Raw genomic sequence first — 17,144 nt, forward strand, 5'->3', positions numbered from 1 at the left:
ATAAAGATATACAAAAATTATCAGCTGAATATTTTACGTTATATCTGATGGTTAATTTGTTGACCCCTAGCCTACTTAATCATTAGCGAAAGAAAAAACAATGTTGAAGGTCAACGTTATCATGTGACATGTTAAATAATCTTCTTGCACATCGTTATTATCCAAAGAAAAATAGCTTGCAAAAATGGGAAGAGAAATTTGTATCTATACTCGTACTTCTAATTATATATTACATTGAAACATGTTTAATTCGACACGCACTGGGAGACAAATTTTGTGTCCGAATAGACAGGGTGTCGGATTGCACAGTGTTAAAAACAAGGAAAATACGCAAACTGGAAAGAAATTTTACGTCGGAATTCACAGTGTGTCGGATTATTCAGGTGTCGGATTAGACAGTTTTCACTTTAGAATTGCCATTTAACGATGCATATTAGATTACATTTGACATTACTACACACATGATCCTTATCCTACAAAAATAATTTTTGAAGAAATATGTGCATGTTGCTTATTATTTCAAGCAATGCATCATTTATAAATTCACTGGTTTATTTTAATATAAGTATAAGTATCACCTTTTAATAAAATCTTAACATATACTTTTTTTCCAGTAGAAATGGGAAACCAGACATTCTCAATCATTTGGCTTGTTTGCTGTATGATTTTATTAACCACATACATTCAAGGTAAAAATGCTTTTTTACTCAAAGTAAGGATTCGACTCGTATACTTGTCAATTAATTCCATATTTTAAAATACATCATAAAACTCTGACAGTTATAATAAATACAAATGTGAAGTCATTGGACAACTGACCAGAAGTTTTGGCTAAAGTTAAGTTTTGGTAATTTTTGCAATGAAGAGCAAACTCAAAGGTCAAGAGGCCTTGTCACAAAGAAAATGTGACGTGTGTAAAATATGAAAGCCATAACTTTACTCAATCAAAAGTTATGGACAATATACATAACACCAATAGACAGATAGATTAACAGACAGACATATCGATCAACAAACATGGCAAAACAATACACCCCAATCTTTGATTACAAAGCTTTCAAAAGATTTGTAGATTCAAATTAGGGTATCAACAAATATTCAACTATTCGACTGTCAGTCGAACGGACCGATCGATGATCGACATGTAAAAAAAGTTTGTTTTCTTTTTTTTTTTACTATTATTTTAGTATATCGGAAACAGTTCTAGACATTTAAATTAATTTAATGTTATTCTTTAGAATATTGAACTGTCAGAGTTTTATGATGTATTTTAAAATATGGAATTAGGCCTTTCCATGTATATATGTATTTTTGACCTTGACCTAAGGGTTTTTTTTGGTGACCATAAGATTCGAACGGTTGATGTTTGATTTACCGGGTATGTTCAAGGAGACAAACACTTTCTATGGGTATCGAAATTTTTTATCCAATGGCATTAATCTTGAAGCTGCAGTTGTATTTGTGAACCTTACACTTTCACTATTATTTGTAATACAGGGGTGAGGGGTATCAGTTTTTCTTTACAAACACATCTTATATATCCTTATAATATCACATCCTTTTACATGTCTATTCCACATGAATTACACATGTTTTTACATTGACAAAAAATAAGTTCACTGTTGTAGTAAAATGGACTTTTTATTATTTGATACAAAAAAATTATCAATTGTTTATCATTTTTCCATTTATTTATCATATCATTAATCAATACCGTAGATGTGACCTGACAACAGGAGATGCTCAACCCTCATAGGCACCTGATCCCATCCCTGCCAATATCAGGGTTACCTGTTATATATCCTTTTCACACATTGGTATTGTTTATGGAATTTTTATATGGTTCACAGTTAAATTTCTTCATTTATAGGAACTGTTGCAGTGGGGTGTACCACAAATGACGTCACAACATGTAGTACTACCTATACATATGCGATTAGAGCTGCAGGAAACGATATTGAAAAAATGTGCAGGTTAATTTTTTTGTTTGTTGTTTGAAAAATTTTATCAAAATCAACGTGGAAAAATTTAATATTATAATATGGCCGACACAATACATAAGTTGTATAGATCCAAAAATTACAAGTATTTAATACCCTGCATCTTCCTGGTCTGCTCCACTAGATGAAGGATGTTTTGAGAAGTGTTTGAATATAAATTATGTGATTTGCTGACACCGTTATATCAATGAATCAAATCCGTTTCTTCTCGTTTCCTCTGAGTAAATTAAATCAAACATTTCATTCTACAATATGGATCGATCGCAGAAAAGGAGTATGTTCCCAAAATGTCATGAAGTTTGAAAACTATCAAATAGAGAAGTCAACATACACCGATGAAGAGCTTCAAAATCGAGAACTTTACTCGGCATCGAGGGCCATTAAGCAGTAAGGGGTCTTTATCTTGTCGACGCCTGCCGTAACATTCTGCGTTACTTTTTAAAGTGTCATAATCATAAGGACCCACAGCGTCTCCTTCAAGGTGCCAGGTGCTTAAGCGAATGCACAAATGTTATTCTTTATCGACTAAGGTCAATAGTGGCCTAGATTCGAACTGTCAACATTCAAATCCCGTTGCTAACGCTTTACGAATTGAGCTACCATGACGGGTAATGAACTTGAAAATGTGGAATTGAAGAATTTCAATCTATTCTTTTAAATATAAAATAATTTTTGCTACCAGCGAAAACATTTATTTGAAAGTTATATTTATACTGAATCAAGTTCAAATTTCTAGGAATTCGATGTATGTATAAAGGGATTGACTCAGTTCAGAAAAAGATTTTTTTTGCAAATAAACAAAAAGTTGAAATTGTCTATTTTCTTTGGATTTTGTATGTAAGGAAATGCTCATCATATTAAACATGCTTTCAGAGTACAAAAATGATTTTATGATGTTTTACTAAACAGTGTTACACATCAATTCCTGGATTGTCTAGACAAGGTATTGGCATCCTGTGGTACAGACAGCTCACTTGATTCAGCAAAAGCGTACGTCAACCAAGCAAGGAAAACCATCAACCAAAACGCGTGCGGTACGTATCTCTAAAAATAGAGTAAAAGCTGTAAATCGGCAACCAAAGAAATTCGCCAACAAAAGAGATTAGCCAACATTTCATATTAGACATAAAATAAGATTTCGGAATCCATAACATCTAAATTAGGCAGGTTTCATACTCAAGTTCTACAAGGAAAGAAATAGAATAATTACTACAATTAAGTAGCTATGTAGACATCTAATAAAGATAAAAAATACTATTCTTTTTTAATGTAGAATTGGTTAAAAGTAATTATCTACTTTGCTCCCAACGCTGAATTTTTTTTTCTTCATTACAGGTGCTGTGGGTCTTGTCTTTAATCTACTGGCCATGGCTTTTTGTCTCGCGTTTACATACATTTTCAAAATTGTCCATGATTGAAATAATATTTAGCAGGGTTTATAATTACATAATTATCATGCATAATCTGACTTCATTGTATGAATTTGATCTATGTGTAGTCATTTTTGTAGTCAAAATAAAATTTCTTAGATGCTTTTTGCAAAACTTACGAAAAAAATTATTGAAAAAAATAATTTCAATCAATGATCAAAAATAAATCTGTTATTTATAGCTATGACATGTAACATTTCAAAGGTTTATGTCTGATATTGTAAAGTGTAATTTACTCATGCTAGCTTTGTCATATATGCTATGATTTTTATTGTTACATGGATAAAATTCGTTTAGTATTATTACTCTAACAAATATATTGCTTTCACGTCCTACATATACATTCGTTAAGAATATCGATGTGAAAAAAATTCTCTTTCGGGTTGTCAAAATATCCATCCAATGATTTGAGAAAAACATATTAAACATCTATGTTTAAATTATTATAAGATGCCTTAGAAGATAGCTTCATTTTTATAAGAATGTTAATTGGACTGCAGTATTTGTAATAAAATCAAAATACAATAAATGTTAATATTGTACAAATTAGATTGTTCCAAGCAACACATGTCTCAATTGCTTTGTAATATCCTTAAAGATGTAAATGAAGCAGCTATTTAATTACTACTAACATGATAGTTTTTTCTGTTTTCTTTGCAACAACGTAATGGCAAAATCTATATTTTGCTTTTAAAGACCTGAAATAAGTCTCAGTTCGTATTTTGCTTAAAAGTTTTAGAAACCCCAAAAATATGTCGGATATATATATTGTTTTAAAAATATTTTGGAAGATTAGGATGGTTTTCTATTTCAGAAAGCAAACAAAACTAGAGGTACTGTGAGCAATGAGCTCACTAAATGATACCCCCGCCTCCCATATTGTCCATGTTTTCCTATTGTTTTACGGAAATGTGTAAAGAGGAATAACTCGTCTTATCAAATCTTATCCAGAAACTTCTATATGCGACGTCATAGGATATAAATATAGAATATAATGGCAAGGTCCATCTTTTGCTATGGGAAACCTAAAATACGTGTCGAATAAAAAAGTAAAATAGGAGGTGCACAATGGCAATATGTAATAAAGATTCTGTGAAAGTTTAATTAAATTTTACGCAGTAGTATAAGAAGAGGAGTTGCGGATAAGAGATGGGCATCCCAAAGCGTAACTGAAGAACGGACGGACGTACATACGTACGGAGATATCGATTACTATATACCCTCCCACTTTTCAAAAACATCAAAATTGTGATGCACTGTCTAGAGGGTCTATTCAAAACAAACGTACACATTCGAAACAAAAGAAATCCCACATGAGATAACAGAGGCGACATTTATATTTTCAAATTACAATGAACAACAAATTTTGGAAATAAATAACAATCTAGCAGAAAGGGAAAAACAAAGTAACAATGAAAGAAACAAAAATGAACAAATTAAACAAGAACAACAAAATTGTCCCTAGTTTAAACATATGTACAAATATTTAAAGGATGGCACACATCCAAATGAACCAAAAAGAGCAAAGGCAATCCCATATGAAGCAAATCAATTTGAATTGGTGCAAGGTATCTTGTTTCATATTTTTCAACCCAGGTGAAAAATAAATCAAACCCAGAAGCGATAATAAAACAATTGGCATGTCCCAGTCTTTCAGAAATGATGTTCTGAAATCTTACCATGATTCATTAGCAGGTGGTTGTCACTTGGGTGTACACGGAACTTATTTGGCAATAAAGCAAAAGTATTTTTGGCCAGGGATGTATAAAAATGTGTATGACTATGTTACGTCATGTGATGTGTGTCAAAGGGTAAAACGAGATACAGCAAGTAGGACTTACACCCATTACCGGTGGAAGGGACATTTGCTCGATGGCATATGGATATATATTGGGAGGTTTGCCAAAAACAAATCAAGGGTATCAATATATTTTATTGGTTACAGATTCATTATCACACTGGTCAGAGGCACTACATGTACCTATGAAAACTCAAGAAGCAACAGAGGTTGCACATTTATTGTACAAGGAAATATTTACAAGATACGGGGCTCCGCGCACGTTGGTCAGCGATAGAGGATAAAATTTTATGTCAAAAGTTGTCCAAGCCTTGTGTAATATATTCCAAGTAACTCGGCACGTCACTAGTTCGTATCATCCACAGAGTAATGTGACATGTACGAAACTCTTAACCGTTTTCCGGCCGGAGTCCGGGCGGACTGAGACGGATTCCGGTTAAGTGCTGGGAGGATTTAGCCGTACTAGAGGCGGACCTGAAAAACGTCTAAGCTTTAACCGTTTTCCGTCTCATATCTTAGGTGGATTCCACCTTAAATCCTAGGCATTTTTTTGTTAGACGTTTTCCGGCTTAGCTCTTAGTCGGAATCTGCATTAATCTAACTAATTATAAAGGATTGTGAACAGTTAAAATTATTACTACGTTTAATTCCTCTAGATGACCTTGTTTTCTTAAGGCACTAGTCGAACATAACTTTTAAGTAGGAATGCCACACTAAATTTTTATTTTATAGATCTCTGAGTCAACCTTTTTGAACCATGGTTTCAGCACTGAAAGGCTGATATTAGCCCTCAATTATTTTATATGAATTTTTTTGTATTCTTTCAAAGAAAATGAAAAAAAAAAATTATTTACATCCAAATGAAATGCTTTAATTTGTTGTAAAACTTTTGCTGTAAATGAATGCATCATATGAATACCTAATGAAATATGCAAAGAGAAGCTGCAAAGATGCTAAAAATTTTTAAATAAATTTTTTTTATGAAAATAAAACACATAATTTGTGAATAATTTTTTTAATTTGTGGTTAAAATCTTCTTAAAACCAGTCACAACTGGGGAGAACATGTTCATTTATCATATTTATAAAAGAAATTGAAACGAAATGGCCAAATTTTAGAGAAATTAATTTTTTTTTATTTTGGCCAATCCCGATCAAAATTAAACCGATCCCAACTATAATTGTACAGTTATTGGGATTAATAACATTTTCCCAAGAACACTAGTTTGCTTAGGTGTAATAAGGGTTAAAATATTATTGAACTTGACAATAAAATAGATTTCTTCATTGTAAATACATGAAGAGGCAATAAATTAGAATTTTATTCATTTTGTGTTAATTCTGATCGGGTTAGGTTCAAATATTAAAAAAAATAATTTCTCTAAAATTTTTCTATTTTGATTCAATTTTTCTTTAAAATATGATTGACAAACATGTTGTCCTCAGTTGTGACTAGTTTTATGGTGTTTTTAACAGGGATGGGGTAATGGTAATGTGTAATGGTACTTGACTGTAATTAATTACAAATTTCGATGTAATTGAAAGTAATGTGTAATTGACCAAATTTTCAATTACAAGTAATGATAATTTAATTAGTTACTTTCCAAAAAGGCATGTAATTCACAATCACTTTTCAATTACATTCAATTACACTGATTTTAAATAAATGAAAAATAGTCTCCTCTCCTTCAATTTCATTAACATTATTTATGGGAGGTTAATATCATAGTTTGGACCAAACATTTTAATAGTTAAATTTCTTGAAAAGAACTTCCCTTTTTATGTCAATTGTTGTTTGAATACAATGCCCGTTTTCATTAAAAAAAAAATAAACTTTTGAATCAAATAACTCTTTGTAGAGTTTACAAATAAAATTCATATTTTGATTTTTTAATTAATTAATCCATATGAAAATAAGAAGTCCAATGGCTTCTAATCCTTTTGTTGGCCATATCTTCAGCTTGTGTTGAAAGTTATTAACAGGTTCTAATTAGAGTCTTGTGGTCATATACTTATTCCTAAATAAACATTTTTCACACCTTTGACTTTGTTGGAGTTTTTATACATATTCTTTGACTTTAAATTGTAGTTTGGCACAGAATAAGTCAAATACCCACATTTTGAGGTAAACTTTTGATGCTGAAATAAGGAAATATAAAGGCAAATTAAAGCATCAAAAGTACATTTAGCATAAATTTATCACTTGTTTATGGGAAAGCTTAAAGATGATTCCAAAATTTAAACACATGAATTCAGGTAAAACCATCTGTAAACTTTCTACTAGTCAGTATCTACATGTATGCATTTTTCTCACAAATACCCCAGTGGAAAGAATCTTCAGCATGGCAGGAAAATCTTCAAATTAATCGAAGATATATTAAGTTAGGGGACACAGTATTTGAAAAATGAATGAAGCTTTCAATGATATACTGACACGCAAAAGAAACGCAACACCCTACTTTAGGGTGAAATAATTATGTAAAGTAAAAGATTTTAAATTTTAAAATTATTGATATCTTCAAATTGGTAAATATCGGTAATTTAACGGTTGAATGATTTTCATACCATAACCGGAAGTCAAGTTTGAGTCTGCATAACAGAAATCGAAAATTGCATGTTTCACAAAACAGCTGGCAATATTATGGAGTTTTAAGGGTTAGTACTGTTCATCTTAAGTAATGCAGCAATATTACAAAAAAAAAAATTCTTTCGTTTCCCGTAACGATGCTAAAGCTTCTTGAAAATGGCTTAAGTGCCCATTTCTATTGCTCTAGCTGGAAAATCACAAAGTAAAGGCGACGGAGAGTTGATGATGCAAAAATACACTACATTACGTCTCAACGGTGTCTTACATATTATATTCATAAATGATAGTCTTTGGACCGGAAGTCCAAGGGTTACTACAATGTGCTAAGTTAGAGAAAATTAGACCTAATCACCTGAAGAACAGGCATTTGAAAATGGTAAAGAATAATTCCTTCGCTCAAATCTCGATATTGATTAACTTATTGTATCCTAGAAATTAAGCTGCTAATGTTGTTTAGGACAGTCTAAAGTATTAGAGTGGCTGGGAGGGGGGTGTTTTAAAAGTCATATGTTACTTAGTAAAGTTAAAAGATAAACATTTAACATTTTTATCAAATCTCTGATGTTCTGAAAAGTGAGTTTAGCCTTACTGTATTCTTTTTTCAAAATCATTAGATAAAAAATTCAAACATCTGTAGATTACTGCTTGTTGCGTTTCTTTTGCGTGTCAGTATATTATTGTAACAACTGTTGTAAAATAATCTGTTATAAATGTAAAGGAATATACATGACTATTTACTTTTATACGTGTATTCTTGAATGTAATTTGTAATTTAATTAATTAAATTTGCAAAGTAATTGTAATTTAATTAATTACATTTCAAAATCCATGAAATGGTAATGGTAATTTAATTGAAGGTTTTAGGAAATTAATTGTAATTTAATTAATTACTTTCCTATGTAATTGACCCCATCCCTGTTTTTTAACCATAGGTTTAAAAAATATTCACAAATAATGTGTTTTATTATATGATTGAATAATTTCCATCTCTCTGATTGGCTGAGATCCAACTATGTTAGAAAAATACTACGTTGTATTGACCTGCACGTGACATTCCAGGTCAATACAAGGATTTATTTCCTCTACATTGATCTAAATATAGATTGAGACATTCCAAATTGATACAAATTGTTTTGGAAAGCTATTTAAACAACTATGACTTTTTTTTTCATGTGAACAAAACATAAGCAAATATATATATTTTAGGGTGAGGGTGGTAAGAGGGGATGCAGGGACCCCCCTCCAACACTTTTACTGAACAACAATTTTTTTTACTTTTTGGCAGTCAGTTTTCCCTGATAATACTCCTTCCTTTCAAAATCTATCCTATAAAAAGACTGACATAATATATTTCTTTCATGGCAACTAAAATTAATTAAAAAGAATTTCAAATTGATACAACTGGTAAGGTTTATTCCCATTTTAATTCTGCTTCTTTCTTGTATTTGGCTAGGACTTAATAAAATGCAAACAAGTAATGAGCTGTATCATTTTATCAGTGAATCATATAATAAAACAATTATTGCTGTTTTTTCGGTCAATACAATGATTTAGCCATCTTCGAAGTACAATATTCACCTCGCCCTTCGGGCTCGGTGAATATTGTACTCCTCAGATGGCTAAGTCATTGTATTGACCTAAAAAAAAAGCAATAATTGTATATTATTTTCATAATAATTTTTTTATTAAAAAAAATTAAAAAGTCTTACCAGCCTTTCTTTACATATTTTATTAGATATTCATATGATACATTCATTTACAGCAAACTTTTTACTCGAAAACAACTTATTTGGATGTGAATATTTTTTTTCACTTTCTTTGGAAAAATACGAAAAAATTCATATAAAATATTTAAGAGCTAATATCGGCCTTTCAATGTTAAAACCATTGTTTAAAAAGGTTAACTCAATGATCTATAAAATAAAAATTTGGTGTGGCATTCTACCTTAATCAATTTATTTGACTTCGAATATTATGTCTTTTATAACATTTAATATAGCTTTTCCTAGATGAGAAAGGTTTTTGCTGTCATATTGTATATATCAGATATACGTTTCCAATGCCCACCTGCTTGATCCCCCTCTACAGGGGGCGGAAGTTTTCAGGCAGAGCCTCTCTTTGGTCAGTTTGAATGCAGATTCTGAAAGTGGTGACTGCGTGTTGTCAATTTAGTTGATGAATCTTTATTTTACATTCAGTTTAAAAAGGAACGTAGGCAAGTTGTATGCCTGTAAATTATTATTTAGAAAATGATTGCTTATTCGTTGTGTTTTTGGAAAAAAAGAGTAACAACTTTTAGTGTTATTCTACTGAGCTTTGAAGTGAAGCATATTATGCTCGGCAGTGAACATCACCTGCTTAATGGACGGGAAAGGACCTCGGTACAGGAATAACTTTGGAAAACAAGGGTAAGTTAAATTATAAGCGGTATTCTTCTTTTTTTATTTCTTTTTTAATGTCACAGGGTGACAATTACTTGTTTTTATTTTATTTAGTATAATAATTTAGTACAGCTGGTATAGTAAGTTAAGGTAGTAAATAAGACAGCTGTAGTAAATTCCTTTCATTCATTCATACCTGGTCATTCATTGTCATCGTGTTTGTATTGTCGGTGAATCGGCTACAGCGAGTCACATTTTGGAGAAATTGGAAGGGTTTTATGGAATGGTAAGTAGTAGTGAAACTCTAATGCAACATTTCAATAACGACTGTCAAAAAGAAAATGAGAGTATTGTGGCTTACGGTTCTAGGTTAGACTCTACACTATGTAAGGCAGTCAAACAGGGCCACATAGATGACATTGCAAAAGACACAATGCTATATAGTAAATTTTGAAGTAAGTCATTAAGAAATTCTACTAGATATAGCTATGCAAATATAACAGAATTTCAGGTTTTTGCTCAGAGAAATCAGGAAAATCCACAATTCGTGGATCTGCTCAACAACGAAATCCACGAAAATTGGTGCTCAACGAATATTGATGAAACCACAGTAACTCGCAGGGAAAATAAGATTGCAAGGGCATTACAAAGATATGGGGGAGATTTTTCATCTTTTTTAACTCATGTTGATGACAGGATTACAAACGCAGTAAAAGGGATAGAACGAAATGGGATAGCAATAAATCGAGTTATCACCTCAATTAAAGCGTTGGATAAAGAGATTCCCTCCCTTATGTCGGTATTTACCACCTATTTGATAGAACATTTGAACAATGCGTTTATTATGGAAACATTTTTAACAAATATACGATCCTCACTCTCTGATTTGGCAGAAGGAAAATTATCAACATCAATTGTCCCACCTGATGTTATAACACAAACTATTGACGGTATTCAGAAAATTTTGGATACAGATAATATGGGATATAATATTATAATAAAAGACCCGGCATATTATTATAAGTTTGCAAAATTTACCATGCTCCGAAACAATTCAATGTTGTACCTGTCAGTTCGCTTTCCCTTAGCGACATATGCTAGTTCTTTTACCGCATATAAGGTCCTGTCTTTTCCGCTACCAGTAAATAACTCACTGAATCATGCATCCCAGATGTTGGATCTACCTGATTATTTGTTACTTTCCAAAGATAACAAATTTTACACAACACTTTCAGATAAGACAATGTCACAATGTCAACTTACTAATCCCATACATTGTTTTCAAAAGCCTAACTTGTTGTCTACTAATGTTTCTACAGATTGTATACTAAATTTATTTCAAGGAGAACCACGAGATATAAAATCTGCATGCAATTTTCGATTCCTAACAAACGTTCTGAAACCTCATATCATTCAAATAACTAATTAACACAGATCTGTTAGTGTATCAAACTAACAAAATTACAATGCAGTGTAACGACTTTTTAACACAAATGCAAGGATGTGATTTTTGTATTATAAATATTCCATGCCTTTGCACGCTTTTAACTGAAACTAACAAATTCTTGCTACAAGTTGCTAGTCAAGAAGCTGTCTCAATTAAAATACCCTCATTCAAAATTTACAAGCATGACATGAACCATATTTTGGCAAATGACAAAGCGTTAGATTTAAGCTTAAAAACAGTTATCCAACGAACAAAACAAGATAACAAAATTTATTCAAATTTGGCTGAACCACTCTTAGATGGTGAAATACAATTGGAATCAAGATTGCCAAATATTAACGATATTTTGACATACGAGGGTTGTCCGTAAAGTTCGTGCACAACATTTATAATTACTGATAAACATTGATAAAATATATGAAACTATTATTTTTATCAAATTCATGTTTCATTTTATAAACATGCAAGTTTTCAAAAAAAAACAAAGCACAAAGATATATTTTTATTAGATTAAAAAAAGAGATACACTCATACCCGGAGCACTAAAATGAAAATTCTTGACGTCACCCGAAGTCAAATGCATAACGAGTACATGTAACTTTTCTCAACATAGTCACCGTTTAACTCTATACATTTCTTATGTCGCTTTAACCACTCATAAATATGTGCACAAAATGTACAGGTTTCACACGTAAAATAATATTTAACAATGCCTGTCTCATATCCTGTAATTATCCAACCTCTGTCCACGTAAAAACGATTTTATTTCCGGAAATACGGTCAAGTCACGTTATGAAAGTCATTTTTACAGCACTGCAATCTCGGAATAATGGTTTTCCTTTATGCATGTAATCCTATTAACTGTCCCTTCCGTCCGAAAATATTATATGCCACTTGAATACTAATGTACGGCTTCTTTAATTATGTTTTAACCGATTGTTTACAAGATGTATTGGTCTCTGAAGGTGTTTATCCGATGTTATCACTGCATGCTCACTGCTCCAGCTATTCCGAAACGTCCGTTTTTTTGGAACAATTCCGATCCGTCTTAATAACTTCGAACTTTGATTGCTCAGGCATTTTACAACTTTGAACGTTCAAATTTTGCATGTTTGACGTGATAGCTTCTGTCAACCTCATACTGTAAAAGTAATCCAGATTTCCGCAGATTTTTTAAAAATACAAATGAAATTTATAAAAAGATCCAAAAAAATTTTAATTAAAATTTTGCAGTACTCCGGGTCTCCATTCCAAGTCTAATTATGAAGCCATAATTGAAAATAAACATTTGAAATTGAATAAGATTTTACATTTTTCAATTCACATTTAGTAAAAGATTAGAAATATGCTAATGATATATATCAATGACGCAACTTTTATTTAATTCTTAGGTTTGTCCACGAACTTTACGGACAACCCTCGTACATTGCTTTTGGTCTCACCATATTCAATACCATTTGGCTAATTTGGTTGTTTTATAAATTCAAAACAATAGCAACTGCACTACTTCTAGGCAAAACAGCTTCAGCAACTCCGGTATTTAAATATACACAGCCAATAACATCTACCGAAACTAACACATTGTTGGATTCTTTACTAGAAGAGAATGTTAAAGGCAGAGATTTTTTACCGGGTGGTAAATTCCAGGTGAAGGAGGGGCTTATTTTGCACAGGTGTGAATGCCTTGGGGGCTAGCTATCTACCTGTGGTCATTAAGAAATTCTACTAGATATATCTATGCAAATATAACAGAATTTCAGGTTTTGCTCAGAGAAATCAGGAAAATTGAGCAAGAAGAGACCAACATGAAGACTGTGAACAAGGATCCCAAGTCTGCAGTTCTCCACAGCAGATGAACAGAAGGTAGCAGAGATACAAGAAATCAAGAACCTTTAAAGCAATTAAAGGTATCGTATCGAGAGAAGATTGGAAAACTTGGAAAAGAAACAAGGTAATGTAAACAATTTTCAGTTTGTGGGGAGAGGAAGGTCTTCACAACGAGGATTTTACAGAGGACAAAGTAGAGGTAGAGGTTGGTCTAACAGCGGTAAGTACACAGATCAATCAAGACAAGGTTACCTTCTGTTTTGGGGCGAACGGGAGAGAATACGGATTTATGCCCTAAAGAGTTACAGGATAGGAAGATAGGACCAACAAATGAAACATATGTCAAAAATTGTGGGAAAGAGGTTTCCAGTCTGATAGATAGTAGTTCGATGGTAACGACCATTTCAGAGTCATTTTATAATTCTCTTGAGAACAAACCAAATCTACATGAAATATATGAATTTAAATTAGATGTTTATGGTGCAAATGGAGACAGTCTGCCCTATTTGGGATATGTAGAAGCAGAAATTGAAGTTCCATTCAAGCAAGAACCATTATTTATTCCAGCATTAATAACTCAGGATTCAGGCTTCAATAGTAGAGTTCCGGTTATTATTGGGACAAATGTTATTAGACTTTGTGTAGATTTTACAGGTGAGTGTGAAGAGGCATGGCAAACGGCTATTGACACAATGTGTGTTAATTGCTGTGTACCTGTTAAGACAACTAATAAGTATCCTATACATTTAGCTCCCAATGAAGTGAAATACATTAGAGGCATGGTAAGAAACATGGAAGGGAAAGTGAAGACCTTAATAACAGAACAGTCAGGCCGGAGTGGTAGTATGCCCTCGACTGGTAACGTCCAGTAGTACATGTACAGGGAAAAACAAAAGGGTCACAGTTAAGGTATGTTATATCTCGGCTAGTGCTGTTAAGATACCACCCAAAACTAACATCTGTAGTGTGAGTCAGGTAAGAGTAGTAGACACCTGGAATCCACAACATGCAGAGACCAAACCAGCTAAGCAGAAGGATTCGACTACCAGATCATTAGCAGATTTAGGGGTGAAGGTCAAAAATGAGAAACTCTCTAAGGGGGAGGTAAGAGAGGCTTTGCACACTATTGGAAAATGACAACACTTATTCTCTACATCTCCTACAGACCTAGGGAGGACAGATGTGGTCAAACATGAGATAAACCTAACTACAGAAATACGTTTTAAGGAACCATATAGACGCATTCCCCCTGGTATGATTGAGGAAGTTAGGCAGATGTTGAAAGAGATGTTGGAGGTAGGGGCCATCAGGAAGTCAAGCAGTCCCTACTGATCTAACGTGGTTCTATGTAGAAAGTCAGACGGATCCTTAAGATTCTGTATAGACCTGAGGAAGCTTAACAACAGGACTATCAAGGATGCGTATACTCTACCTAGAATTGAGGACACTTTAGATAGATTAGACGGATCAAGGTATTTCAGTAAATTAGATTTAAAATCAGGCTACTGGCAGGTCGAGATTCGTGAGGAAGACAAGAAAAAGACGGCCTTTACGGTAGGACCATTAGGGTTCTTTGAATTTAACAGGATGCCGATTGGTCTCACCAACGCTCCTGCGACATTCCAAAGACTAATGGAAATGTGTATGGGAGATATGAACCTTAGAGAATGTTTACTTTTTCTAGATGATATTCTATTTTTCTCTAGTACATTTCAGGAACATCTGGTGAGGTTGGAATCAGTTTTTCAGAGATTACATGACTACAAATTGAAATTGAATCCAAAGAAATGTGAATTCTTCAAAAGTCAAGTTCGCTATTTGGGTCATGTGTTTTCTGAGAAAGGGATTATGACTGATCCAGAGATAACATCAGCATTAGAAAATTGGCCTGTTCCATGTAATGTAAGGTCATTAAGATCTTTCTTAGGGTTTACAGGGTATTATCGCAGATTCATTAAAGACTACGCAAGAGTTGTGAAGCCCTTGAATGATCTGCTGATTGGACAACCTACCAACAAAGTGACAAAAAAAAAATACAGAAAGAGAAAGAAGGCTGAGTGGAAATGGGGTGAGTCTGAACAACAATCTTTTGAACTCATAATTCAGAAGCTTACACATCCTCCTATTCTTGCTTTTGCCAATTTCTCTAAGCCATTTATTTTGAACATAAATGCAAGTGTTAATGGTTTAGGGGCAGTTCTATATCAAGAGCAGGATGGTAAGGAGCGTGTTATTGCATATGCGAGTAGGGGTTTACGGCAATCTGTGAAACATTATCCAGCACATAAGCTTGAATTTCTGTGTTTGAAATGGGCTGTTGTGAATAAATATCATGACTATTTGTATGGCAATCATTTTGATGTAAGGACAGACAATAATTCTCTTACGTATGTCACCACAACAGCCAAACTGGACGCAACATCACATCGCTGGTTGGCATCATTGTCATAATATGATTTTAAGATAACGTACAGATCAGGTAAGCTCAACAGAGACGCTGATGGGTTATCAAGAAATCCTCCTAAACAAGAACTGTTTTCAGATGTGGTTAAAGCTATTTCTCAGGCAGCATTGGTAAAGGTAAATCCTCTAGCAGAGAGTTGTGTTATTGGTAAGTCTCTAGAGCCTGACAATGCTGAGAGAGCTGAGGAGACATCACAGAAACTAAGCACTGTTAATTGGGAATTGAAACAAGGTAGCGATTCTGTTATATGTAGGGTCAAGGATCTACTTCGAAGAGGAATCAAACCAACTGGAAAAGAGCTACAAGAGGAATCAAATTCGGTAAAGTTACTCTTAAGGGAGTGGAAGCAACTGGTGATTGAAAGAGGAATCTTGTTTAGTAAAACTACTGTTGCTGGAGAGGAGATACGCCAGTTTGTTTTACCAAGTAAGTATAAAGACAGTGTACTCATAAGGCTTCATGGGGATATGGGTCACCAAGGACGAGACAGGACGTACTGGTTGGTACAACAGAGATTCTACTGGCCAAACATGTATACAGATGTTGTGGAAAAGGTAGAAAACTGTGACAGGTGTGTGAGGTTTAAGACCAAATAAGTACCAAGGACAGGATTGGTTTCCATTTTTACATCAAGACCCATGGAACTGGTTTGTATGGACTTTCTGACTCTCAAGAGGTCTAAAGGTGGGTATGAGAATATACTAGTCATTACTGACCACTTTACGAGGTATGCGGTGGCTGTCCCGACCAGGAACCAATTAGCATCTACTACGGCTAAGGTACTTTACGAACATTTCATCTCCCATTACAGTTTCCCTGAGCGTATGCATTCAGACCAGGGTAGGAGCTTTGAAAGTTCGGTTATCAAGGAACTCTGTAAAATTGCGGGAGTAAAGAAGAGCAGAACAACCCCATACCACCCAATGGGAAATGGGAGAGTTGAAATGTTCAACCAGACATTGCTGAAGATGTTAGGGACGTTAGACAGTGAAAAGAAGCACGATTGGAAAACTTACGTTTTGCCTTTACTCAATGCTTACAATTCAACAAAGCACGAGACAACGGGATTTTCGCCTCATTACCTGATGTTTGGGTGGAACCCTAGATTAGCGATCGATGCATATCTTGGTTTGGAAGATTCCCCACAAACGACAAGAAGTCGGGAGAACTATACACAGAAGCTTAAGAAAAGACTAAACTACGCATAAAAG

The 17,144-nt window shown here is 33.4% G+C and overlaps 1 protein-coding gene across 1 annotated transcript; it reads left to right on the forward strand.

The window, feature by feature from the left end:
* Nucleotides 1-617: 617 nt before the first annotated feature.
* Nucleotides 618-3,590, forward strand: LOC134259461 (uncharacterized). Its single transcript, XM_062742040.1, has 4 exons — nucleotides 618-689; nucleotides 1,871-1,973; nucleotides 2,910-3,034; nucleotides 3,336-3,590. The coding sequence occupies exons 1-4, from the start codon at nucleotides 620-622 to the stop codon at nucleotides 3,416-3,418; spliced, it is 381 nt and encodes a 126-aa protein (XP_062598024.1). The 5' UTR covers nucleotides 618-619; the 3' UTR covers nucleotides 3,419-3,590.
* The last annotated feature ends 13,554 nt before the right edge of the window (nucleotides 3,591-17,144 follow it).

The sequence above is a fragment of the Saccostrea cucullata genome, unplaced genomic scaffold, assembly GCF_032062105.1.
Source record: "Saccostrea cucullata isolate Sc308-1 unplaced genomic scaffold, CSIRO_AGI_Scuc_v1 ctg1537, whole genome shotgun sequence".
Lineage (NCBI taxonomy): Eukaryota > Metazoa > Mollusca > Bivalvia > Ostreida > Ostreidae > Saccostrea > Saccostrea cuccullata.

Bases quoted from the DNA above. Each gene is read 5' to 3' on its own strand.
- LOC134259461 (XM_062742040.1), top strand. From the start codon at position 620: ATGGGAAACCAGACATTCTCAATCATTTGGCTTGTTTGCTGTATGATT. The intron at 690-1,870 runs GTAAAAATGCTT...CTTCATTTATAG, and splicing joins ATTAACCACATACATTCAAG to GAACTGTTGCAGTGGGGTGT. The intron at 1,974-2,909 runs GTTAATTTTTTT...TTTACTAAACAG, and splicing joins GATATTGAAAAAATGTGCAG to TGTTACACATCAATTCCTGG.